This window comes from Oryzias latipes, chromosome 13 (genome assembly GCF_053564925.1).
Source record: "Oryzias latipes strain Hd-rR chromosome 13, Olatipes_Hd-rR_3.1".
NCBI lineage: Eukaryota > Metazoa > Chordata > Actinopteri > Beloniformes > Adrianichthyidae > Oryzias > Oryzias latipes.
Window position 1 is genome coordinate 13,830,035 of NC_136249.1, and position 26,603 is coordinate 13,856,637.

At 39.9% G+C, this 26,603-nt stretch overlaps 2 protein-coding genes and 1 long non-coding RNA gene across 4 annotated transcripts in view; 2 read left to right on the forward strand and 1 right to left on the reverse strand.

The window, feature by feature from the left end:
- Positions 1 to 1,016: 1,016 nt before the first annotated feature.
- bcl7bb (BAF chromatin remodeling complex subunit BCL7B b) lies at positions 1,017 to 4,263 on the reverse strand. Of its 2 annotated transcripts, none has more exons than XM_004075764.5 (6): positions 3,992 to 4,263; positions 3,451 to 3,526; positions 3,283 to 3,370; positions 2,994 to 3,152; positions 2,272 to 2,375; positions 1,017 to 1,541 (listed from the first exon to the last, which is right to left on the reverse strand). In XM_004075764.5, exons 1-6 carry the CDS (start codon positions 4,102 to 4,104, stop codon positions 1,464 to 1,466), a joined length of 618 nt encoding a protein of 205 aa, XP_004075812.1. In that variant the 5' UTR covers positions 4,105 to 4,263; the 3' UTR covers positions 1,017 to 1,463. The 2 variants fall into 2 exon arrangements, with proteins under 2 accessions (XP_004075812.1, XP_011481100.1); XM_011482798.4 differs by having other exon boundaries at positions 1,017 to 1,544.
- A 7,504-nt stretch (positions 4,264 to 11,767) lies between these two features.
- hip1 (huntingtin interacting protein 1) overlaps positions 11,768 to 26,603 on the forward strand; it is a 62,470-nt gene continuing 47,634 nt past the window's right edge. The window contains exon 1 of the mRNA XM_023961288.2: positions 11,768 to 12,192. Coding sequence (XP_023817056.1) covers positions 12,076 to 12,192 — 117 coding nt within the window. The 5' untranslated portion in view covers positions 11,768 to 12,075. The remainder of the gene's footprint in view (positions 12,193 to 26,603) is intronic.
- Positions 12,512 to 13,368, forward strand: LOC144996803 (uncharacterized). The gene is made up of 2 exons (XR_013659613.1): positions 12,512 to 12,650; positions 13,143 to 13,368. It is a non-coding gene; the product is annotated as an uncharacterized LOC144996803 (long non-coding RNA).

The following is a 26,603-nucleotide window of genomic DNA, read 5'->3' on the forward strand; positions in this document are numbered from 1 at the left end:
CTTAGTAACTTCTCAGTAAGATGTGAAGACTTGTTGTGACGCAGTAAATCTTGAATATTTTATTGCGTTCTAAAAGAGTTTTTACACAGTATTTTTAAGGTTTAATTTACTTTACACTATACTTTAAGCTTCTTTTTTTTTACTTTATTTTGGTCTATTTTTACCTTTATATAGTTAATTATCTTACTTTTTTTTCAAACCTAACATGTTTTTGTTACTTTATTTCGTTTTTTCTACTTTACATAGTATTTTTTTACACTTTTAACACATGGCATTTTTAATTGTGAACAGTGAGGGGTCTTGTTACGAGAAACAGACTTGCTTGATTTAAGAAAACTGAAACTATCTATTTGACTGTTTTAACAAATATACATTTAATCTTTAAGACAAACTTGTTTTAAAATGTTTAATTCCAGTCTTTCTCTAAGAGGAATATATGGTCTAAAAAGAATTGGACTGTTTATTAGAACAATGGGGGTAGGACGGTTGTGTCAATGAACCATTTTATTTTTGCAAGCAAAACATACATTTTTAGATATATTTCCAATAACCAGATTAATTTACCTAAATATTAGTGCTTATATTTTCAAGACCTGTTTTTTTCTTAAAAGGGCAGAACATTACAACTTCTCTTAAGAAAGTTTCATTTGTTCCATCACCCAATTGGTTTCACTCATATCAAGAATTAAAAACATTTTGTATTCAATATTTTTTAACTTGTTTTTGAGAAGATTATTTCTTTCAGTGAGTATTAATGTGTAAATCACTTTAGTTAGTTTCTCTGAAGTTATAATTTCTCTCATCATCCTTCAAAAAGGAAACAATTCAGGAACTGCAGAAAAAAACCTAAATAAAAACCTAACATGGGACTGTTTGTTCATGTAACATGCATCTCAAAATTGGAATGTTATATTAATTTTTAAAAATCAACATTTTTATCATAGCCAAATTATTACTCAACAGACATCCATTACTTTTAATGGGCCACAATGACAAATCATTCACTTGCAAAGATGTTAGAATCATATTTTAAAAATGATTTTATTCTCAAATGTGTCAAGCCAAAAGGTTTTCTGCAGAAAGCATTTTATATTGAAAGCATAAATGGCACATCTAAACTTCAATCTGCTTTAAGCTGCACATTGGGCATTTATTCCCTAGTAAACCTTACATAATAAAAACAACGTATGAAAACATGCTAACGTAAAAAACTGATGTCAGAAATGTGTTTGCAGCAAACAGAACAGAAATCTACAGTGTGGCCAGGTACATTCAAAGATTGAAAACGCTTCTGCTTTGCACTTTAAGCTTCATAACAGTTTAAAAAGTCTCAGCTGAACTGTAATGAGTAATACTTGCATAAACATGTAAAAAGAAACCCATCATAATTCTGAAAATGTTGTTAATTTCCCAACATCCAAGCAGGTTTCTTATGCATTACGGACAAAAAGGTGGTACAAAAGCTATCTCAGCGCTGCATTTTCCCCTTTGCAAATCCTCTTCAAAGGCGGTGCCCCCGATTCATCTACCGGTAGGTCCTCCTGCTGGACAAGAGTACAAGTTAGACATGTCAGCTTCTATTTACACCTCAAAACTTATCAGGACATAACTAACTCGACGTGAAATGGGATACAGTGTCCCCTCGTTTATCGCTGCGATAGATGAAATCCACAGAGTAGCATTACAGATGTTTCAAGGCTGGAATGCCTACTATACCACTTTACTATACCAAAGACTTTAAAAATGGGACCCAATGCCTCCCTGCTTGACACTCAACATTAAGGGGTTGGCTTGGACCACCCGAGCGCGGCTCGTCGGCAGCTCACCGCTCCCCCAGGGGATGGGTCAAATGCGGAAAACAAATTTCCCACACCTAGGTGTGTGACAGATAGTGGGACTTTATCTTTATTTTACACTTTATACTATTTTCTCAGACAGAAATGAACATTTTCCCAGTTTTTTTCTCTTGCTTAAACTCTCAAAGTTCAAACCTTCCCAGAAAAGTATGTAAAGGATCATAGACGGAAAGCAAACATCTGATCACAATTGAAGATTTGTGCCCATTTTTCAAACAGACTGCTTAGGAGATAGTGCATGGAGGAGATTGATTGACCGTTGTCAAGAGCCAATGAGGGGGCAGAACACGATACGCTGTTAGAAAGAACAACACGCAGAATTACACTCTTTTATTCCAAGCGCAATATACTAAGGGGACCACTGTATTTCATGAAGATGTGCTTGAGTTTGTCTTGGAAGCTGTCGAAGAGAAACCTGTATATCTGAAGCTCCCCGTTTGATGGCTCCAGATGAGAGAGGGTCCTCTTTAATAAGAGTAGGTGGCTCATCTGCACCTTCCTGTCCCAAATGGACTGGTTCTGCATCAAGAGAGAGAAGACACTGTGTCATTAAGTTAGGAAGAGATTTTGTTTTTATTCATTTAAAGTCATCTTCTGATCTATTTTCAGTGTTCCCAGTGGTCTTTTAATTATTATTATGCTATTTTTAGCCACACACACAAAAAAAAAAACTTGTATTGTTTCTTAGGAGAGTTTCTGCAGAGCAGCAGCAGTTCATTAGGAATTCTTCTGAGTTGTGGGCGGGACCACTGGCGCAGAGTAATTTCCCATCATCTCCTTTGTTTACACTCACTCCCAGTAGCTTACAGCCCCCTACAACCCCAACAAAACATTACAGGTGAAACTGGTGAGCAACATTGGAGCATCCAGCCAGCTTGGACAAGGAGAACAAAGGCGAACATGGATATGATTGTGGATGCATCGAAATGGAGCAGAGCAGGGAGCTTTATCCTCCACCACTTTTTTTTTTTTTATCTGCTCCTGATTCACAGTTTGAATAAAAAAATACTCAGAAATGCAGTTTTAAGCTATAATTGTTTATACATGGCCATCATCAGAAAAATGCAACAAGAACATGTTAGAAACACCAAAAACAGGATTTTAATGACAGTTCTGGACATGGTTTTATTTACATACCATCCACACTCTCCTGGCCCAGCATGGGCGGCTGGGAGTCCTCCGCTCGGAGGCTGAAGGTATGCGGGGGGCTGACCTGCTGGGAGCTGGAGTTGCTGCTGCTGTTGTCCATTTTTGGTTGATAAACGTCTGACATGAAGCTTTGATTGCTGTTGTCATCTAAGAGCAGACGTTTGGAACAATCATGAAACCCTTGGAATGGAGGATCACTTTGATCTGGTTAAATCAAACCCAATTGATCCAAGATATGAATGATAAAGAAAATGTTCTTTAGGAATCCTCAGGCTACCTGTGAAATCCAGCAAAGAGTTGGTGTTTTCCAGAACCACATCCTTCAGTCCCCTAACGTCTCCACCCGTAGATTTGGTCCGAAAGATCTGGAAAGAGGATGAAACCCATCAGGAGGATGCAGGTCGTGACACAGGTCTCTGTGTGTTTTATTGACTGAGGCTCACACCTGTTTCGTTTCAGTGACTGGAACCCACTTGAATATGCGCAGGGACGTGTCTCCAACCGTCACCCATTTCTTCTCCCTGAGGAGAAATGTACGTTGGATCATGGGGAAATCTCCTAGCAGCTGCTAGATTTCAGGGCGTCGTAATAATAATAGAGAAATGAACGCATTTATTAGTCACGCGTGTTTTCATAGTCCGGTGCAGCGGAGCTAATATCTGATCAAAACCCTCTACTTCTCCGTGCACAGCAGAATGGAGGAAATTCAATGTAACGCGTTAGTGTCTGATTTCCACAGCAATGCAGCTCTCAGGAGGCTCGCCGACTTCTCAAGCCGCCGCATGTGAAGCTGCTGGAGCCATATTGACAGCTGTCGGCGGAAAAACTCAACTAGCCCCGCCTCCTCTGTCAAACGGGCGCGCTGGTTGGTCGAAAGCCTTGTCAATCATCCAACTTTCCCGACTGAAGTTTGTTGAGCTACGCAGCAAGATATCGCGCCGCGGTCTCGATTTTCATGCCCTTTTTGCGCCGCGCAGTTTACATACCATTTGCGCACTTTCTCGATGGCCGCCAGGACCTTTTTGATGTCGTCTTTGGCCCGACTTCGGGTCTCAGCGCGGCCTGATCGTCCAGACATCTTGATCCCGTTATGATTCATCTACCGATGCATCTGAAACTTCAAGCCCCGATCCTCCCAGAGGGATAAATCTCGCGATACTTGGACCTCCTCGTTTTCTGTAATCTTGAGGTTTTGTGCTCAGTCATGTACCGATAATGTAAGTTATAGTGTGTTCGAAGTGCGTGGGATAGTTTTGAACGTTTCAGGAAATAATAAAATATGTACGAAGCCCTGTACATGGCACAAAAAAGACCAATGGTTCCCTCAAATTAATAATTTGTGGCCTCGGATTAGCTAATTAGAAATTTGTGCACACAACACCAATTTGTGCATGTAGATGTGCGTACATCATGATGTTATTTTGTAAACACAAAATGTTAATTTGTGTGTAATAAATGCTCATTTGCGCACACAAACTAGGCCTACTCATTTACGCCCACCGAGTGTTGTAAAAATACCAACTTGTGCCCACAAAATATAAATTTGTGTCCACAAATTGTGAAGACAAAATACTATTTGTGTCCACAAAGTGCGAATTTGTGCACACAAAGTAGCAGTTTATGCCCACAAATTCTCATTTGTGGGCACAAAATGCTAATAAATTGCAACTTGTGCACACAAAATACGAATTTTGAGAAGATAAGAACATGTTCATACAGAATGCTAATATGTGACCACCAAATGCCAATTTAATGCCAATTTGTTTGCTCAAAATACTCATTTGTGTCCAAAAAATTCTAATTTGTGTGCACTAAATACTAATTTTGTGTACACAGCAAACTTGTATGCACAAAATACAAATTTGGTGCAAACCAAATGCATACATTGCCCATAAAATCCTTTTTCGTGCCCACAAAATGCTAATGAAATGCTAATTTGTTTGCACAAAACTAATTTGTTCTCATAAAATGCTAAGTTGTTATAACGGAAGGCTAATTTGTGGCCACAAAACGCTACTGTCCGACTACAATTTGCCAGTTTGTACATTTGTGCAAATGCTAATTTGTGTGCAAAAAATAGTAATAAAATGCTTATTTGTACACACAAAATGCTACCTTCAAACTTGTGTACTAACCTTTTTCCTATTAATGCTACTTTGTGCCCACAACAAATGTTTAGAAAATGCTGATTTGTGGCCATGAATTACCAAAATGTGGCTTCAAAATGCTAATTTGTGCACACAAAATACAAATTCATGGCCACAAATGATTATTTTGAGGGAAGATGTTTTCTAACATGTCCAGAGCTACGTAAATATGACCCTGTTAGAAAATACACGAGGACGCGTGTTATAAATATAAATAAATATGTGTTTGTCTGTGTTCAAATATTTAAATCTACAATTAAACCTCACAGAAAACATGTCAGGTGTTTTCCCTATGACAACATGTGAGTGGCAGTCAACATGGTCACATGATAAATAAAAAGCAAGGCAGGTGGCATAATTCCAAAGGTAAGGGGTGGGGGGGTGATGTGTTTTTCTATGACTTCCTATATAGATATTCACATGTAACCCAACCCTTTATAGATGTTATTTTATTCATTTTTTTACTTTTTTATTTTGTTATGTACAAATGGCAAATAATAAAACCATTGTGGTTTCATTGGTTACAAACTTACAAATAATATGAAGAAAGACAAGAAGAGGAAAACAATGTATTTCTCCCTTCTCACCAGCAGGGGGCAGCATTGACTTAAAACCAACAATCATGACTTTGACAACAGCAACAAGTTTTTGCTTCAAAACAATTAAGTGCACTAAATCACAGGGTTTGCTTTGCCTAATCACTGTTTACCGGTTGGGGTGTTATTGTGAGGTTTATGGGAGTATTTTGTGGTAAACTAAAATAGGTGCCAAAGGAGTCTTTGTTTAGTTTGATTAAGTTTTTTATTTATTTTTATTTTTTTACAAAAGTGGAGGAGGAATTCTAAGGAAAACTGAGTTACATGACTTCAAAGTTCACAAGTTGGAGGTCTGAGGGTAATTTGTTTTCTTAAGTAAAAATGTCAAGAAATTCTTGTTAACTCCTAAAATAAAAAAACAAAAAAAGCTTTCATATCAAAGCATTTCAAGGCACAGTACGATTACTTGTATAGCACATTTCAAGGCACATTACAAAGTACTTTATAAGAAATATCAAAAGTAATAATAAAGTGATTATAATATAAAACTGTAAAGAAAGCTCAAAAGAACTGAATTTAAAGCTTAAAGTAACAGAGCGGATGTAATAAGAACTAAAGATGAAAGCATGAACTAGTTTTTCCAGGTTTTGCTTTCCTTAGACATCAGATCTCAGATTCTTGAAATATTTTCAAGAGCTGATTTTGCCTAAACGTGTTAATGAAAGCTGATGTGTGTGTGTCTCACTACACCCAAGTCTCTGGCCTGGTTGGTAGCTTTTGGGTGAATAGATTGAAGCTCCAACCACTTCTCTTTAGCCTTAAAGTTAACCCTCGAATCTGAATCCGAATACTTTATTTATTTTGAGGGGAAATTGCATTTTCATCAGAGCTCCCATCATAAAAAGTCAACATGCAACAAACAAAGAAAAAGCTTTAGCAGAGACAGCGCAGTGTAAATGAGCAGAGTGCAAAAGGAATATGAAATGCTGTCAGGTGGTTTTGTGCCATCATTCCAAGCCCAACACCCACTGTTTTAAGCAGAAAACGTTTTTGTGTTAAAAAAAAGAAAAGAAAAAAAAAGATTTTGCACTTGAAATAGAAAAATCCACTTAAAAATTCGAAAAAAAACTCTGATCCAGTCAACGAGCTGATTAGAAAAACTTTTGACCAAACGGCAGCAACCTTCATTTCCTTCTCTGTGATTGGCTGGCTCTGTTTTGTGTGCAGAAAAGACAGAATTTCTCTCAAACTGTTTTGTTGGCACGTCGTATTGCGTTTCAAATGTAGATTCTGTTTCAAGCACAAAATCCTTTTTTTGAACACAAGTTTTCCATCAAAAGCAGTGAGTGTTGCGCTTGGAACAACACCACAAAAATCACTAAGTAGTTTGATGAAATACACAAGTTTTCATGAAGGAGTTTTATTACCACAGGAAGGAAGAACCTTCTGTGGTGTTAGATTGGCTTACAAACAATAAATTCACGCAATGATCTGGAAATCTCATGAGATTTCAGTGGGTTTTCAATAGTTTTTGCTCATTTTTAAAACTTTTTCTAAGTCCTTCACTTTGTCAGATACTTTTTTTCTGCAAAGCTGTGTTTATCCTCCATATCATTGCCAGATGTAGTGGAGTAAATACATAAGATCAAATTGCACGAGTGGACTCAACCAAACAGTTCAACATTTGTGCTGCTTGAAACACGTTTTATTTTCCTTTAATGATTAGGGCCCCATGAGGGAGCCTGAAGCATGAAATGCTGCAAACAGGCTTTGAATAGTTCAGCTGCTTATTTTGCATAATGTTGATTTTTACATTATGTTTATTAAAATAACACATTTTCAATTCAATTATGAAGATAAGAAGAAACTCAACTCTGTCCAGTCACCACGGTCCCAGCTTGGCAGAAACTGTCAAACTGCTCCCAACAAGCTCAACTGTCCAAACAGAAGTTTCTGTGTGATGAAAACAGTTTCTGCACTCCCACATGCATACGTCAATCACATCTGTTGTTTCCAATGTCGTAAGAATGATGCCGGCCAGCCACTAGGAACGTTTTTATTTCAAATTTAGCGTGAAGGTTTCGAAAAAGGTTTGACATTTTTAGTTTAAGGCAAAAATAGCAAGAGTTAGGATGTGTTTCCTCCTTAAATAAATCATTTCACTGGACGAACGTCTGTTTTTTAAATTCATTTTTCACATTTTTGAACTTGCTGTTTCATCGTTTTTAGATGTGTACATTTTTATTTGGTCTGTTTAAATTTGATTTTTATTACAAAACATAAAAAACAGTTTGATCTCAATTTTTGTCATTTTTGCTATGTATATATTTAGGAGTTAATGTGTAATATAATGAAAATATATCTGATACAAAAGGAACTAGGGTTGCACTAAAAACATTTTTAAACTCCAAAAAGCCCAAATACTTCCTTTGTTGTTTTTTTTTTTACATAAATCAATCGTTTGGGTCTTTTTGTTCTGAGATTGTTGTTCTCTTTACCCCAGCCTGTCAGTCACACGTGTTTTCCGGGGTCATTTTTCCTAAAGCACTTGACCAAACAGATCCAGTTTCAATTTATTCTAGACAGATATGTAGAAACTTTATTCATCTCTGAAGGAAATGTCTTCAATGACAGCCGTTGCCAGTCAGGGAGGGGGGCTGAGGAAGCAGCAGTGACCAAAAAAAACAAACATTCATGTGCAGCCGGAACATATCAGGAGCAGAATGCATGCAAAGAAATAAAAAAACCAAATGGAGAATCATCCTGTAGTAGCTACTAATGTGAACTACTACTGTCTGTGGTCACGTCACATACTGGTTTATAGGGAGTTTATTTGGAACCAGTTTTTCAGTTATTATTGTTATTCTTACAGTTTTGCATAAACTTGATCCTAAATGTTGGGCTGAAGTGAAGTTCTGAGAAAGTCATTGACGTCTGATTTAATGAGGACACTCCGTGGTTAATTAATACTCCCACAAAGACGTAAAGAAAGCTCACTTTTCAGCGACATTGTGCTCATTCCTGATGCAAAGTTGAAGTATTTTACAGTAAAGTAAATAATAACAAGCCCCTAGTGGTTCCATAAGGAAACCGACTAGTTTTACTTCAACAGAAACCCCAACAGAGCTCCTTTGTGGAACAGAAAGTCACAATCTGGTTTTGAATAACGTTCTCATCCCTTCATTACAGGATGTAAAGATGACAACTGTGTGCGTGTGGGGAATTACCTTATAAACGTCATCTGGTCTCTGATGGGGTTTCTGGGTCTGTTTCTGCTTTTGAATCTAGTTTATTCTACCTCTTTGCTGATTTTTTTAAAATGTATTTTGGTTCTGGGATGTCTTTTTTTGTTGTTTTTATTGTCAATGTTCAAATATACATTAACAAATCAAACAAACAAACGTTAGTGCTAGAGATAGCGGCAATATACCAAACAAATATTCTCAAACAAAACAGAAAAAAAGCATCAAATTATAGATCAACAAGCCCAACAAACTCCAAAGCATCAGGAGTCACAGATCCGACGCAGTTTTAAATTTGAATGAATAAAGGATTTAGCGGTTTGAAAACGTGCATTTGTGGATATGAAATTTTGCTAGTAGTATAAATAGATTAATCATAACATATGAAATATAATATAAAATGTGAGAGCTGTTGTAAAAACCAAGCTATATATCTCTAAATATAAAATATTCCAATTTTCAAAAATGTTACGTTACACAAAAAAAGAAGGAAAATGATGCTGATCCATGGCGATGGGTGACATGACAACAGCTTTCATCCATCTTTTCTTCAGACATGAAGGGTGGAGTCAAAACAGTAAAAAGGGACATGAGTGTGTTGTATAAGAAAATGAGAAGCAATACAAAAGTAATGTATAGCTCTGAAAATCAGTCATTTATTTTGTTCCACAAGCCATAACGTTTTCAATGTGTCCCTAAACTGCAAGAAACCCTCCAGCAAATTGTTAGTTTAATGAGTTTTTTTCGAGTGTCAGTTATGCTACACCTCACCAAAGGTGTGGGCGGAGCCTCCACAGCTTCAGCCAATAGCGGAGGACAGCGGGGGGAGTCAGGGAGCGTTGCCAGAGAAAATATCGCCCTGCTCAAGCATCCTGGGAGTGTCAATGCAGCAGGAACAAGATGGGACTTCCTGTTTCAAAGTAAAAGCCTTTCACACACGTTTGGGGTTTTCATCAGCAATTCAGCATCATTTATGGATTTTTTTTAAATCATCGATTAAGTTTATTTTTTACGAAAGATTATTCAGACCAACATAACAGAAACAGGCCAAATAAACAAATATTTGAGATCAAGGTTGTAAAATTATAAGAACGAAGTCGTAAAATTTTGAAAAGAAAATCATAAATAAAGTAAATAGTGAATAAAGTCATGAAAAATAATTTCAAAACCTGTAAACTACAAGAAAAAGTTCAAATTAAAATGATAAGAAAAACATTGTAAATTTAATCTGTAAAAAGTCATACAATTATTAAAATAAAGTTGTAAAAATTCTAAGAATACATTAGTAAAGTTATATGAATAAGGTTGTGAACCAAAAGAAAATGTTCAGAATTATGAGAATAAAGGAATTAAAATATTGGAATCAATTAAAAAAACTATGAGTAAAAAATTTGTAAAATAAAAATATAAATATAAAAAAATGTAAAGTATAAACAATTTTTGAGAACAAACTCATAAATTAATTCTTTAATAAGTCGTAATTAGCCTACTAGCAAAAATCATAATTTTTCCAAATTGAAATGTTACATTTAACTTTTAAGATGCTTCAACAAAATTAGTCAAACTTGACCCGTTTAATTAATGTTGCAGACAATTCCGAGAAATGGGTTGGACATGGACATGCTTAAGAATCTCACTAAATCCACTTCCCTTTTTAGACTCACATCTTTATAAACGCACAGCTTTGTTATAATAAAAGTACAACTTTTTTTTAAATGGCCCTTTCTTTGTAAAATGATTGCACTTACCTTTTTATTCCCATTCATTTTTAGAAGATTTTACCTCTTTTTACTCTAAACGTTTTTTTATGGTGTCATTTCAAGGAATATTATCAAATAAAACAAATGAAAAAGACAATAAAAATAAAATAAATAAATGTATGAAATCTTTTTACAATATTAAGTCATAAAATTATTTTATTTGTACATTGTAGTTGCCCCAAATCATAAATAGACATATTTTTACCAATATATAGAAACACATCACACATGGACCCAATCAAATATTATGGTTAAATTTAATAAATGGAGTTAGTAAAATCAATTGAAAAGGAATGGGAAGAAGCAGTTATACATTCCCATACCTGCTTTGTCTTACCTTTTTTTTTACATGATTAACATAATCTGCTTCTTAACATTTTTTACATTTATCAGGCTACTTTTTCTGTCCGTGCAGATTATTTATTGAGGAACAAAAATGGAGTGCCCTTTGATTCAAAAAGCAATGAAAACTAGACAAGCCCGAAGTTTTCATATTGATTTGAAAACAACGCTTACAGACCCACTCCAATCGTCTTTTTATGTATTTTGAAATAATTTCCAGTGATCTTTTAATTATGTTTATGAACAAAACTGTTGTTTTCTAGGACATAGTTTCTGCAGAGTGACAATAGTTCATAAGAAATTTACTTCTGATTTGTGGCGGCACCGTTGGCATGGAACAACCCCGTCCCCCTTCCCCTCTGTATTGCTGAGAGCTTTCTGTTTACATTCTCTCCTGCTAGATTACAGCCCCTCACACCCCCAACCAAGCATTACCAGTGCAAAAAAAAGGGCAAGCATTATTCATCTTTTGAGTCAGACGTCAACTCGGATAAGGAAAACAAAGTTGTACATGGATTTATTTGTCGTCCACAAGTGGATGCATCAGAATGGAGCAGATCAGGGAGTTTGTTGCCCTCCCAGCCTATTTTCTACATCGCAAATAGGCCAACAATCTTTTTCAAACAGTACTTTTCCGCCTGCATCTGATTCAACATAATTTAAACAAAGAAACACTTAGAAAAAATGTAAGCTGAGTTTTCTCTATGTATGTCCTCCATCATGACCATTTTCATCAGGTCTTTTGTTGTGGTTGTTTCTTTTCTCGGAACGTTTATTTTGAAAGTAAAAGCGGAAGTGGAGTGTCCTTATAACCGGTAGCGGCGTCCACCCTTCCCCTCCAGTCATTAACGGGCACTACGACAAAATGCTCCGGTGAACGAAGCGACCATAGCGGCATGGACGGCTGCCCGCCATAGTAGAAACTTCCTGGGTTTCTTTTTTTTAATTATTTCCTTTTTTAAATTTTTATACAAACTTACAGATTTTATTTCTCTAGTCGACATTTTCCGCGTAGCGTCCCTGCTCTTCTTCTGCTGCCCCAAATGGATCGAGTGAAAAGCTCCATGCAGCAAGTTCCCAACGCCATCCCCAAAGTGATCCGGCGGACCGGGGGGGCCAACAGCCTGGAGACGGAGAGGGAAAACTTCGAGAGGGTCCAGGTAGGAGGGAGGGGGGCACAGCTGGAGCCGCGGTGGGGGTGGGATCGGGTCCGCTCGGACGGCTGGGAGGGTTCACGGGCCACGTCTGGTGGATCATAAACACACCAGACTTCCCCGTCACGTTGGATCAAATAGCCACGCACGCACGTGCTGGGATTTTTTTTTAGCGGCATAGTAGTTCTCGACCCACGGCCACCGCCGTTCTCCACCCCGCATGTTGGCGCGGGAGACATGAAAAAACAAAGGAGGCTGGGAAATGTGGGCCACGGCTTCCGTGGACATCCGTGGAAGTGTGCTGTCACTGATCTGCTGTCTGAGGCAGACTCATCCTACTGGACCGAACCCGACGATCCAGACAGGACCTCCGGTTCTGAGGCTCAGGTCTCTGAAGCCTAGACAGGAGCATGGAGGAGGGGACTGACTGAGCGTCATCCTCCTCACGGATGCAGACATGGCAGGTAGCTTCATGGATGTGGGATGTTTCTGCACTTCTAGCCTGGTGGTCTCCTCCACCCCCCACCCCCCTCTCCAGACCAGGCAGAGGGGAGGGAAGAGCGTGGAGAAAGTAGGTCAGATGAATGCATGGCTGCAGCCATGCTGCTGCTGGATCAACACACTGCATGGCATGCACCAACTGCAACACTGGCCTGCATGGGTTGTGTGTGAGGAGACGACCTTTACTCAGGAGGTCATGGGGAAAATGCATCACAGCGGGATTAAGTTTCATTCTTTCAAAAAAAGCAGTAGATATCTATTATGATCAATTATCTATTGGCAGGAACTGCTCTGCTAATTTGACCTTTGCAGTGTTTTTTGTCTTTTTAGTTTTATTTTGGGTTCTCTCTTTTTTTGTGTGTGTGGTTATCTTTAAATTGGGTTGATGTTTGAATAAAGATCTAGAGCTGTTCCAGGAGGCGCAGGAATCAATGAATCTACTGTCTGCTTCACAGGGGATCAGCAGAACGTAATCTCATCTGATCTGTTGTGCTCTAAAGCTGCCTAAATCTGCTGGGTGACGGACTGGCTTTCACCTCTTGTGAAGAATAACCCGTCTGCTGCTCCCTCCCTTCATTTATTTATTTATTTGAGATTTGCAGTCATCGCTGGCTCTTTTATGATATCAAAACTCTAGCTCCCAAATATATCGTCTTCAATAAAGACCCACTCCAATGACAATTGTATTTTTTGTTTTACATATTCTTGTGCCATTATCTCATAAGGGCCATGTATGAAGAAAATGAAGCTTAATTAATTAAGCACTCCCAAAGCCCTTAATTGGAACCAGGTGTGGAAGCAGGTGAGGACAATGTGCAATCAGGCGGGCTCCACTGCCACAAGGTCTAAAAGGGCATCTGTGTCCTGTGCGGGAAACGAGCACGCCAGCTTCCAGACAGTAAGGTCGTGGCATTTGTTGACGGGGAACTTGTGTGTGTATTTTATGTGATTATTATGAATTTTTTTACTTGTAAATATGATTATTTCAAAGCCTTTGTGTTCGTGTTGACATGAGGTTTTGTAAAGTGATGCCGCTGCTTTGCCACTGAAGCAAACACGAGATGTGGAGAAAGCAAAGTAAGGTTGAGGGAATTCCTTCATGAGTCTGGGGGGCGGGGGCCACCCAAGTCGGGTAAACTGGGGTCCGAGGGTCCCAACTTCAGCGGTGCAACAAAAATGGCGAGCAGTATTGGAGTTATCCCGCCGTACAGTTCTGAGCCTGATGTCCGCTCAGACGATGAAAACGAAGACCAACATGGATTTAGTCATCTGCAAGCAGATGAATCAGAATATAACGGAACCTGAATATCTTATTACGTCATAAATAATCTCTTTTTCCAACTTTTATTTTCATCTGTTCCTGATTCACAACAGATTGAATGAAACACAGTTTGGAGCTTATTTTCTTTTTTGCACGTCCTCCATGAGAAAAGTGTTAAAAACCATCTACCACAAACTGGATTTTCATTGGAGTGGGTCTTTAAACTTGTGCGAAAGGCCCGTTCTGAGAACTGCATGCCTGTCCTACAGTTGAGTTGTGTAAACAACCACAGAGTGTCCCAAAATCCTCTGTCACGCTGTCATAAGGTTATAAAAAGCTCGTACCAGAGCGTCCTGATAACAGACAGGCTTTCTAATGGCACGTTTGGGCTCATAATAGCAGCAGAGTCTCTCATTTAACGGCTTCAGGGGCCGCTCGGCCCTGAATTAGTGTGTTAGTTTGTAACCTCGTTGCATGTCTCGGTTTCACGCAGGAACTGTCACAGTAAAGCTAAATAACAAGCTGGCGCTGAACCCTTTTTATAATCTTTTATCTCCAAACTTGGAGAGATAGCCACTTCCTGGAAGCCATCAGAGGTCCCAGGAGGCTTTGCATTGGCCTACACAAGAATCTCTGGGCTGATATGGACCAGAAATAGTTCTTGTGGGGAGAAAGATTCTGAAGCACCATTTGGGACACACAGTGAGCCGCCGACTGCCACCACATTGTATGTTATGTAACGGAGGCTTTAAATTTAGACGTCGTGCCAGTTGTTCATGCTGAGGGGGCTCTGTGAGCGTGGACATGATTCCTCGTCATTGAACCTTCACTCAGGGTTTCAACCACAATGCATTTAAAGTGGCTGTAAGTTACATTTTCAATAGAGTTCTCCATATTTGTTTCCCAGTTGGTGCTCCAGACAGACGCCTGTCTTTTTCTTTATTGTTGGTTGATTCCATTGACTGTATATCAAAACTGGAGCGAGTGAGTGTGACATCACCCCTACAAATTGCTTGCTTGGTGGCTGTGGTGCAGAGGCAAAGTAGTTGACCTCTACTGCCTTACCTGGCAATGTTTCAAAGTGCTCTTCGGCAACCCTACATTGTTCCTGGTGGTTATCGGTTGGCGCCAGTGTAAGGCAGCTGAGCCATCATCAGAATATGAGTGTGTGTGTATGTGGGTGACTGTAAAGTGCTTTGGGTCTTAAAACAAAGTAGAAGCTTAATGAAGTCAGTTGCCTGTTTTTGCAATAAGGATGCCGCCACATTGGTGCCAGGCATCGTCAGTAACCAGTGATTGTTCCAACTTGGTCTAAGTCGACATTTCTATTGCAACCATACTGGCCAATCAGAAGTGATCTTATTGGAAATCCACACCCCTACCGTTTGAAAGCGGGCTACACGGAACTTGTCAAACGTATTGAACGTCGGATGTGGGGGGCAAGCAGGCTCCGCCTACTTTTAATTGAGGTATCTGGTCAGTTTATGACTTGAATAACTTGCACTACGGAAAAAATATGAAAAAATGTAGGATTATCAAGAACATATATCAGATTAAGAATGGTCTTTCTGATCAATAAAATGACTAAGTGATAGCTGTTATTTCTTTATAGAAGTCTATGGTATTTTGGCTTCTTGGAGCCAGTGGGTACTTCCTGTTTGGAACGCCGGGGGGGGGGTTCACTCAGTCCATTTTTCAAATACAGTGAATGGGTTATTCCTAATCTGCAGGTTCTTACACTTATAGTGGGACTCAGCAAGCAGAACGTAATTTGTTTATCTTGATGTTCTTTCCTTGGTAGGTTGCTCATTTGGAAAAACTGTCTAATTTTTTTTACTTTCAGTTTTGTGATGCCGACACACCCACAAACACGATCTGCCTCCATGCTAACATGAGCATGAAGGGAAGTCCTGTGAAAAACACTGATTCAGCAGAAATGGTGAGCGGCGGTTTGTGGCCTCATTGCTCTGACCCTGTGGGGAATAATGAAGCTGGATGTGACTGACAGGCCTATAAGTGGAACAAAGTGCGCTGATGAGTTCCTGGCGGCATTAACAATAACTGTTTTGGAATTTCTCCCCTGTGTAAAGCGGCTCTAGAAAGGGGAAGAGGGTTCGGAGGAGATGCGCTGTTGCCTTTTGTTTCGGCTGAGGCAAAGGTCAAACGCTGGAATGAAGCCCACATCTCTGTTGTATGTTAATACAGTCGGTTAAATGCAGGGGGCCCCAGTTAAAAATAAATGAGCTGACAATCCCAAAAGCGAGAATACTGTATATAATGTACAACTCCTGCTGTAGGTGAACTCTTCACATCATCCAGATGACTGTCACATTTTACTGAATTGTTCATCAAAAACCATATATAAAAAAAAAAAAATTCTAGATGGGCAGTTGTCATTTTAAATGTTATGGTTTCAATCAAATTATTTGGACTTTTGCTTGGCATATTGGAAAAGAAACCAGTCTTCAAATAAGGTTTATTTTTGCAAAGCAGTAACTCGCAGTATGGTCTATTGAGTCTCCTCATAAAAATAAGTCAAATTCACAACGGGCCTGCCAATTTCTGCACATAGTTTGGCTCTGCAGCTTTAAATTTTTCACCCAAACTGTCATTTTATTCAAAAATACCTGCAAAACACACACAATCTCAGGAAGCCACCGGGTAGTGCTGTGCTGAATAACTAATATAAACTAGATAAAAAAATCATATGTATAAACAGTACTTAACCTTAAACTGAAAGGTAGCTTAAAGTAAAAATGCATCTGAAACCAAAAATTACTCAAAACGTTTACGCTAATTAGCATTAAGTAGAAAGCTTAAAATAAAACAAATGGCTTTGTTTTTAACTATTTTACTAAGCTGAAGTAAAAATGCCTGCAGTTTTCATGTTTAGTTGATGATTAACAGAATGTTTTCAGTTCTTATGCTTTGATTTTTCTCCCTGCTTGATTTTAAATAATTTATTTCTATTTTGTTGGCCACTAAAAAGTTATCCTCTGAAATAAAAGATCCATGCCTTTTGGCTTTAAAGTCTGATTTTTTAAAAAAAAATCATGTTTAAATTGTGTGGATACCAACTTTTGCTTTGCTTAATTTACAAAACATTACATAAAAAAACACCTGATGTACGGTACTTCCCGTCACAGAACAGCAGCTCCTGAGCCTTAAATGCATGCAAAGTGACAGTTGACGTACCTTAAAGGCTGGCATGCCTCGTTTTTGAGGTTGTTGGAATTTCTGAGGAGGAAATGTGGGTTTTTGAATGAAAAGCCCGACAGTCGGACAGCTGCATGGGTGGCTGGTACCGAAAACCCACGCCGTACCAGGAAGAGAAGAGACTCTGCAGAAAACAGTTGACATTGTTCAGAGACAGACTGAAGGCTCTGAGGTGCAACAGGCTGATCCGGGGGGCTAATGAGACACAGATGGATTGTTTGGGCTGCCTTTGGCTCAGATGGTCAGTTGATGGTCTGACAGGAGAGACCAGCCCAGACTTTGGACCGATAGAAAACTCCATTATGTTTGAAGATCTTTGTTAAATTCCAAGGGGATTCTAGTCTCCTTTGTGTTGGAAGTGGGTTAACAAATCAGTATGAAGGTGCTTAAGGAGGCTTTTCTATTGGATTGGACTGGATTCTTCAGGTGAACCTGATGTAGCATCCTGTTAATTTACTACCCCTGATGACACACATTCATGGACACTAGATTCTATAACTTTCACAGGTCTTGTAGTTATCTTAAGAAAGTAGACATATTAAAGGATCCTTTCAATCAAGTCCAATATAGTGGTTCCAGGCTTGTAGACAACAAGCTGAATGAGGTCAAGTACTTAAAATACTCTGAGAATTGAAGTAAATCTAATGAGTTCTTTATAGGACAGAAGAATGAACCAGTTTGAGCTAATTGCAGGAATCTGAAGACCTTAAACATTAAACTTAGAAGCCAATGAGTCTCAGCAGCAAAATATCCCCCCTGGTGGGTGTCAAAGGACAAGAGAAAATTACAATGGTCTCGGGTTAATGACCGTATGCCACCGGCCTGGAGAAATCTGTGAAATTTAGCGGGATTTGTTGCACTTGGTGATTCTTTTGATATTAAGGGTATTCAGAAGTATTCAGTGGATTAAGAGTTGTATGCTACTGAGTTGCAAAATGTGCAACAAGTTAAAAACTGAACCAATAAATGGTTTATAGATTTGATATAATTTGGAGTTAAAATTGCACTAGGAGATTTTTTTTCAGCAATCGCACATCAGTTGCTGTCCAGGTTGTACCCCGCATTCACCCAAAAGTTGATGGGGTAGCCTCCAGCAACCTCTTGACCCTGCTGGATTTTTCTTCTTAAAAAGTAAGGGTAACTGGAAGCTTAGAAACATCGGATGCCAAATTCAGCCTCTTTAAGGCCAATTTGGGAAAATGTTGTTTGACATTAAACCAGTCTGTGGCCCAAAAAATGACTGGAAACCACTGATTTTAATGACTTCAGATGATTAATAAAACCCATCTCTTTTTCTTGGTGTAGATTCTGGGCCCTAAATAAATTTTCAGAACTTGGACTTGCTTCTCGTGTCAATCACTTCGGGAACTGCCTGTACTTTCCCTCCAGCAATGTCATTACCATAATTGGATCAGCCTCTTTTTAGGGAAAGGTGGTCTGGCAGCCACAACAGACCCTAACCAAGCTTGAGTTGTTGTAACCTCAGTAGAACCAAACCCCTCTCAACTCCTTTGACAGGAAGAGTCAGCGTTTGATGGCAATACATTGGACAGAATTGGAGACTGAGAACCACAAGTGTCTCTTAACAAAACTGTCCTCCTTGCCCTGTTAGAGATACAACACAATCTGAGATAAAAAGTACAAACCAATGTGGGACAGATTCTTCACTTTGGAGGTCAGCTGGAGCCTGGGAAGTTTTTACTTGTCCACCCTGCTTTTGCTTATTGTTGGGTATGCTTCACACACTTGCTCTAATGTTGGACAGTCTGTAACAACATGATTATTTTTATGTAGTTAAACATTTTCTTAAGACTTTGGAGCATCTGTGGGAGAGGAGGGCCTTCCTTCTGAGATGTCCTTCTGTCTGTTGCTTAGCTTTTTAACAAACATTCAGCTATCACAGCTGCTGTTTTTATTTTAATTTTTTTTAAGAATATCCTTTTTATTTATTAAAACAGACCATCATGCAATCTTATGCTGGCTCTACATCGTTTTGTCAAAGAACAGTTTTTTTCTCTGGTTCCTAAACTGTTGTCTGTAACCTTCAGGACTGAGTTTATAAGTAGCAGCAATAGCAGATTTAACCTTGTCATATTGTAAGCTATAAAGATGGCTGAACATTCTCTGTAGCTGCTACATGTCTGTTCCAATAAACATGTTCCGCTGTGAGGAAACGAGGGGTAATTGCCATTGATGACACGTATTCGTATGTTTTAAGGTGACTTTGTTTTTTTTTTTGCGTACTTTTCTCATTTGTGACTATTGGCATTTAACGTTAACGTAAAAAGCAATGAGAAAGCTTTGCCCAAAGTGAAGTTGAAGTGTTACCTTTAATAAAGGGGTCAACAAAGCATCAAGTGTCACAGTGCTCAAGAAAAGGTGGACATCTCCTGCTTACCTACTCCAACGGACGTTCATTCCACCTGAGTGAACAGGTGAACTTAATTTATGTAATCACCACTATCTTCCCAAGTGACACGCCCACCTCACCAGTGTTAACGGGAAGTCACCTGCCTTCATATTTCCACACCTCTTTACACTGGAGTTGCAGAGGCCAGAGCTCTTAGAACAGGTCTCAACTTTGGATTCATGAAATAGAGGCACAAGTGCATTTTCGTGACTTTCATCAATAGTGTATTGGCTTGTACAACCAGCTGGTGCAGCTAAAGAACGTGGAGGTGCTTGAGACGAGAGCTGGATTGACGCCAGAGAGCTGGATTGATGCCAGCAGCAGCAGATCTGTTGTGAGCGTGTGGAGAAGTGGCGCCATGTGCTCACAGTTCAAGTTGGCTCAGCTGAAGTTCCTTTCAGTCTGTAGTTGTTTGTGTCAAACAGACACTGATTGGAATACTATGATGATACAGATAATATTAAAGGATAAGGATAGCTGAATAAATGTAAAGATTACATAGCTGTTTTTTGAGATATGAAATAGTTTCTAACTTGACAGATATTCTTATTTCTTTTCAAAATAAAAGAGCCCCCTGTTCCACATAGGATCGTCTCTATGCAGCTTATTCAGTTATTGTGTAATGTCAGCAGTGATTAATAATTAAAAAAGCACTATTTGTTTTACTGCTGTTTGTGTAGCTTGGCCAGAAATTTGTAAATATGAACTAATTGAGATGTACCCTCACCATATTTTTTGAACCATGAGGCCCGTTTAATCCAGAAGAACCCAGGCCCATTTTCTTTAAAGGGAAACACATGTCTGATGTTTTTCTGTCTCACTAGTGTCACCATAAGTTCTTTTGGGTTAAGTTCATGAATTTTTGTTCTTTTTCTTTCAAAAATAGCAAATCTGCTTTACAATTTGGCACGCTTTGGATATAAATTCTGGCTTTGCTTATTGATCTCCAATTGATTTTGTGGTACACGGCGCTTTAAAATCTGTTACACCAGTTTAGTGACCTCGGTAAACTACAACGCCACACAGCCTGATGGATTGTTGGAGCATTTTGAGTACTGTAGTCAGCTGCCTCGTGGAGTGAAACATACTACTGCTTCAGCTATTTGTGAATGAGTTGAATGAGGTTTGGCTTATTTGACTGCTTTGTTTCTCTTGATGTGTTATGTAGCTCTAAAAGTACTAATGACCAAAGACCAGAGATTTTCTATCGTCAAACATGAGCATCACCAGAGTATCTGTACAAAATAACTGCTGCTCCAGTTGACACGGCTTCCTTTGTGTGGTCAGGTTCAGGGTAGAAAGGCTTGGCCCTCCTCCAATGTCTCTTCTTGGAGTTTGATCTATCTTGGTGCTTTGTTCTGATCCATTGAGGAAATGGCCTGTCCTGTTTCTGCTTCTTGGTGAGGAAAATCTTGATCCTGAATGTCTTTTTTTATTTTTATTTTTTAACCTGAGCGCCAAAATGGAGTGATCGTAAAGACACATGTGGCTCCGGACCCCCATGTTGCAGACCCTTGGGTGTAGCTCAGGCAAACCCAATCATAATGGTCTGCCTCAGACAGACCAGATGGGGGCATCAGTGACCCAAAAGTGCTGAAAGTGGAGCTCCTACACCCCCCCTCCTGCTTTCACCTTTGGAAGTTGCTTTAACTTCTGTCCTCCATCATTACGCCCATCTCCAAAGGATTGGATAGAAAGTTTGTAGGAGTTTGTCCCTGAGCAGGCGTTCGTTCGTGCCTCCGGCACCTTAGAGGAGGTGAAGGAGCAAACCTCCTCCTCTTCCTCAGCCTCAGAGGAAGCGTTTCTTTCTGGGGTTTTTTGTTGCTCCTGCTGCATCTCTTAGCTCCACGGCTTTGGTGGAGGTTGTGCTGTTTTGCCCGGACCCCGGTCCCCTCCTGGGAGGGTGGGTCCCCGTCGGCTCCATGCTGCTTTTGTCTCCCAGACTGAAGCCGGCCTGCTATCCGCGCGTTAGCCAGCGCGGGGGGGCTGGTCAGCCTGCAGCGGGGAGGGTTGGCCTGCAGCCGTGATCGCTCGGTCAGCTGCACGTCTGCTTTCTGTGAGCTCGAAGGAAAAAGGAATCGGAAGCTCCCCCCCATTTTTATTTCATTTTTTTGTTGCTCCGCTCGCGCTCCTGACGCTAATTACTCCGCGTTCTGACCCCCCCTCCTCGGAAGGACCCCGGATCGCCGCGCGGAGGGACGATCATGGATCTAAGTAAAATTGTGAGTCAAAAGGGACCGAAAAACGCATAAAGTAACGGGTTGCCGCGGGGTTCCGTGGTGTGTTTTGGAGGTGGGGGGCGGCAGTGTTTGCAGGAACGCATGGATGGATGAATGAATGAATGGATGGATGGACGGACCTGTCTGTCTGCTGATGAATTGGATCTGAATTCCTTCTGTCTGTGCTGCTGCTTTCCACCTGTGTGGAGAACCGGATCCTGATGTGGCGCATGAGGGGGGTCACAGCTGAAGGGGGGGCATTCCATTGTAGTATATTTCATATTGTTGTGCATATATATATGTTTTTCTACTTGTTTTAAACACAGTCCTTAGATGCTAAGGTGGGAATTCAAAGACCGCTCAGAAGACGTGTTGTCTGGGTCACAAGTGCACCGGTGGAAGCTCCTCAACAATGACAACTTTATGCCACATTTCCAGACTTTAGTGAAGGAGGTGATGGAGGAGCACAGAGCGGCTGAGTGTCTGGGGAGCCACGGGAGCAACAACACCAGCCTTTGACTGCTGGCTTGCATGGATGGGTGATGCTGTGCAAAGGTGTGGGGAGGGTGAACGATGAAAGACACCCCCCCAGTCTGTCCTGTAGAGTAACTTTTTTTTGTTGTTGCTTTTTTTGTTTATTAAGCACATTGGGAAAGCTGTGTAGAAATAGAATGAATTGATATCTGGAAATGCAAAATGTCTCTAGGATCTGTTGGAAACTAGAACTGCTCCCCAAGAACCATTGGGTCATGTGGTTCAGACATGGTGGTGATCGGGTCAGTGGCTTTATTCAGAGCAAACTAGTTGATATGCAGTAAACTGTTTAACCTTTTAACACCCGAGATGTTGTCGGCTACACATGAATAACGAATAACACTCTGACATACTGGAACTCTAAGACCGTTTACGCAACTGACGTAAATCGGCTGATTCCGACGCAGTAAAAAAGCGGTTTTGCACCAATGTGCAACACATCAAGTATTGTGTGTCGGTCCAAAGCCGCTTTTCTCGGCATCTGAATTCGATGGAATTACGTTAAATGCGTAAAGAGTTCCGGTAGTCTGAAGTAAACACTGGAGCTAAAGCCCTGCAGTTACAGGGTTAATATTGTAGGTCCTGGAATTTTCTTTCATGTTGCTCAATTTCATGGCATCTTCCTTGGTTTTGGGCTGTTGGAGTTTTGTGGGACTATAAGAAGACGATGCAGGTGGGGGGGTGGGGGGCACCAATAAATATTTCTCCTTTCAACACGATGGAGATGAGACAAAATGGTGGAAGAAACACAGAAAAAAATAGTTTATCATTAATAGTTTGAGGAAATTCCGATGATAGTTTTGTCTCGTTTCCTTCAGTGTGGCGTAAAGAAACAGTTTTTTTTTCTCCTGACATGGATATCATACATCTGATTGGCTGGTCCAAGCAGCACACGGATTGGGCAACAGTGAAGGGTCACTAATTGGTTCATTGATTGACATTGTAGATCAATGCGCGTGCTCATATATTCACGTGACATTTACCACACACACAAACCACTTTTACAGACCAACACTATTTTCCTACTGCACAAGTTTCATATTATAGTTGCAAAACTTTTTTCTGGATGGGCAATTTTTTTCAACAAGTACAAAATCTTTTTACAGACAATTTTGTTTTCTCTACAAATACAAAATGGGCTGTTCTTTTTTTAGTTAAGCTGCTTAACAAACTTTACATTTTATCATTTTAAAATGTGAAGTTGAGTAATTGTCAAGGTGTTTCTGAAGGTAGTGCAGCACTTTAGCCTGTACCTAAACCTCTTCTATTTCTGTGTGTCTGTGCATGATGCCATTCCAGCGTACACACGTGCAGCTCGCTAATAGCAGATGTGGGAGAAAGTTCTTACACTTTTAGGCTTGAGGTGAATTTTTAGCATGAGAATATTTATTACAGGAAGCAGCTTGATGTAGTCTCTAAAAATAAAATTTAAAAAAAGATGCATTTAGAAGTGACACCACTAGATATGAGTCAAGTCTACTACTTGTGTAAAACATCCAGGACATCCAAGTCAAAAAACTATCAGAGCTGGTATCTGACTAAAGTTATTGATTTATGAAAAGCGTCTGATCAGTGACATGTCACTCCAGAGCAAAGCTTTTACCTTAACTTACATTTCTGACTTACAACTGCCCCAACTGAAACTCTATTCTGACATTTCCCAACAGTAAAACGAAGTCTTATCCTTCACTAACGGCTAGTTGTCTGTTGGAGTCCTGGTTAAACTTCATTACGCTGTTGTCCAGCTGTCATGTGCCGGTTCTCACGATATGCACACAAACGCGCTAAGTCTGGTGCCTTTTAAAGTGGTTGTTTTAGGAAATTGTTAGCAAGTGGGTGGAAGCGAGCTGCCTCTATGTTCCTTTATGGTGAGTCTTCATCAAATCTCCAGGAAGAGGAGCGTTCCAGCTCCCTTCCTTCACACGGGGCTGCTCTGTTTTTCAATGCACATAAATCGCTCAGCCTCCAGCATACATGTACGTATGTGTGTGAGTCTACACCCAGCTGTTCCCCTCCACCTCTGCCCCCAGCAACAGAGGGTCTGCTGCACTCAAGTTGCAGACTCCAAAGAGCTGAAAGCTGTGTGTGTGTGTGTGTGTGCGTGCGTTTTCTCCGGGCTCTTAAGAGTCTCCATCATCCCTCTGGGCTCATCTGCATCACCAAATGCTCTGGTATTAATGGACTTGCAGATGGTTCATTCAGTCTGTTAAAAACAAGCCACCACTGATGTGGTTTGGAGGCGGCACCGCTCTTGCTAAGAGATGCTTTTCTACGTGATGATGGAAAGAAGAAAATATAATTCAGACTATTTTCCTTTTTATTGGTGGATGTAAGCAGATGTGGTCTTTCTCTTTTCGATGACAGCCATGCAGCTCCTGCAGTAATGTGCAGCGGCTGTCGTCTCAAGCAGCATGTCGAATGGTACCCAAAGCCCAACACAGAGCGCTCTGTTCAGAGCCGCTGACCTTTTGAGTCGGGTGGAGCTCATGCCTGGAAAAATGTTTGGACTTGTTATTATGAACAGATTTTTTTCAATGCAGTCACAGAGTTTTATTTTGTGCTGCTGGAACCTGTGAGGCTGAGAGCATTGATGGCAATCTTGCTTCCACAAATGCATTCACCATTTTTGGTATTGCTTGTAGTTTGAGGTTGTACAAAACCACACTGATTTAAAAAAAAAAAAAAAAAAAAAAGTGTCGTTGGTGTAAAACATGTTTTTGAGGTATTTTCTGATGATGGAGGACATACTTCATCAAATTTAAGCTTAAAATTGCATTTGTGTGTTTTTCTTTATTCAAATCACTGTGAATCAGGAGCAGACGGAAAAGTATTGTTTAAAAAATTGTATTTGTGACGTAGAAAACACGCTTGGCGGGTCACAAATTCCCTGCTCTGGTCCATTCTAAATGGATCCATGTACGTCTTGGTTTTCCTCGTCTGAGCTGGCATCTGGCTCCAAACTGAGAGCGCCTAAGCAGAGAGCTCTCGGTAACGGGAAGGGTGGTGCGGTTGCTCTATTAAAACAGAGGTAAAATTTCTAATGAACTCCTACAGCTCTGCCCAAACTGTGTCCTTAAAAAAAACACAGGTTTTTTAACATTTTTGGATAAAAGTAGCCTAAAAATAATGAAAAGAGCCCTGGGAACGCCTTGAAAATGGATCAAAAGATGATCAGAGTGGGACTTTAAGGCAGTGTGTTTGTGTTTTTTAAATGGGAGAAGTCGTTTGAAATCTAGACAATTTGAAGTGAATTTGGTTTAACTGCTGTTTTGATATGAACTCTGGATCTTTAAATGGAGATAAATGAATTAGATGCTGTGTATTTTATTTGGTGCCAATCAAATGGTGTGAGTTTTCTGCCTCAGACACCTGGGCGAGTCCAGAAGAAGTATGTCAGAATGATGTGTTTAGTCTAAGCTTTTGCCTGTTTAGGTTGATTATGGTAGCTTACAATGGTTTTTAATGAAACTGGCATTTCAGCTGGTACACAGGCAGGAAATGAGCGATGGAGGGTGAGCCAACACAGGAAACCTGACTGACCACCTCCCGCCTCAGAAAACTGGACTGTGTCAAAACATGTAAAAAAAAAAAATCCTTCCATTTTTCTTCTGCTTTCCCCCCCCAATTTACTTTGCACAGTTCAGCAACTGGACAAATTTAAATTTGAGTATCCAAATTAGCATTATTTATAAAGTTACATTATATTATCAAATTGGTGGGATTCCAACAAGTTCCATCATAAAATTTCCATGATTGCTAAATATTTCACTGCCAGCTGTTTAAGTGAATCTGATGGAGAACAACAGCTGAGCTGCAGAGGGCATAGAGATGGCTAACTTTCTGTCCAGTCCATCGCTACAGATCTCTGATCTTCATGCGGCCTTTAAATGAGCTCAAGAACCTCTAAGATAGAGTTTAATCATTAAGAAACTCCTACTTTTCATCCATACATCACCGAACGTGATGCAGATGTGTCTTGTGATTTGAAGCATGATGTCCCTGAAATATAAGTTTGGTTTGGGGATATACCATTCGTCTCCCTTCATGACTGCACACCAGCGCCCAAAAAAAGGAAGTCCGTAAAGATAAAAGAGAGAGTTTGTTATGGAGGAGCTTGACTGCCGTGCACACAACACCTTCGGTGTGAATCAGAGGGAAGACGGGCATCATGAATGATGAAGCGATGGTCTTAAGGACTGTTGGCTTCCTGTCACGACCGTGATTAAATGACTTGCCTGATGGGCGAAATATCATTTAGGAGTTCACTCTTGTTAGA

What these genes read in the sequence shown, in the direction of transcription:
- bcl7bb (XM_011482798.4), bottom strand. Translation starts at nt 4,104, where the DNA reads ATGAATCATAACGGGATCAAGATGTCTGGACGATCAGGCCGCGCTGAG. An exon ending in CAGTCACTGAAACGAAACAG is followed by an intron (nt 3,371 to 3,450) that starts GTGTGAGCCTCA and finishes TCCTCTTTCCAG; the next exon opens with ATCTTTCGGACCAAATCTAC. An exon ending in GGGCCAGGAGAGTGTGGATG is followed by an intron (nt 2,376 to 2,993) that starts GTATGTAAATAA and finishes CTCTTGATGCAG; the next exon opens with AACCAGTCCATTTGGGACAG.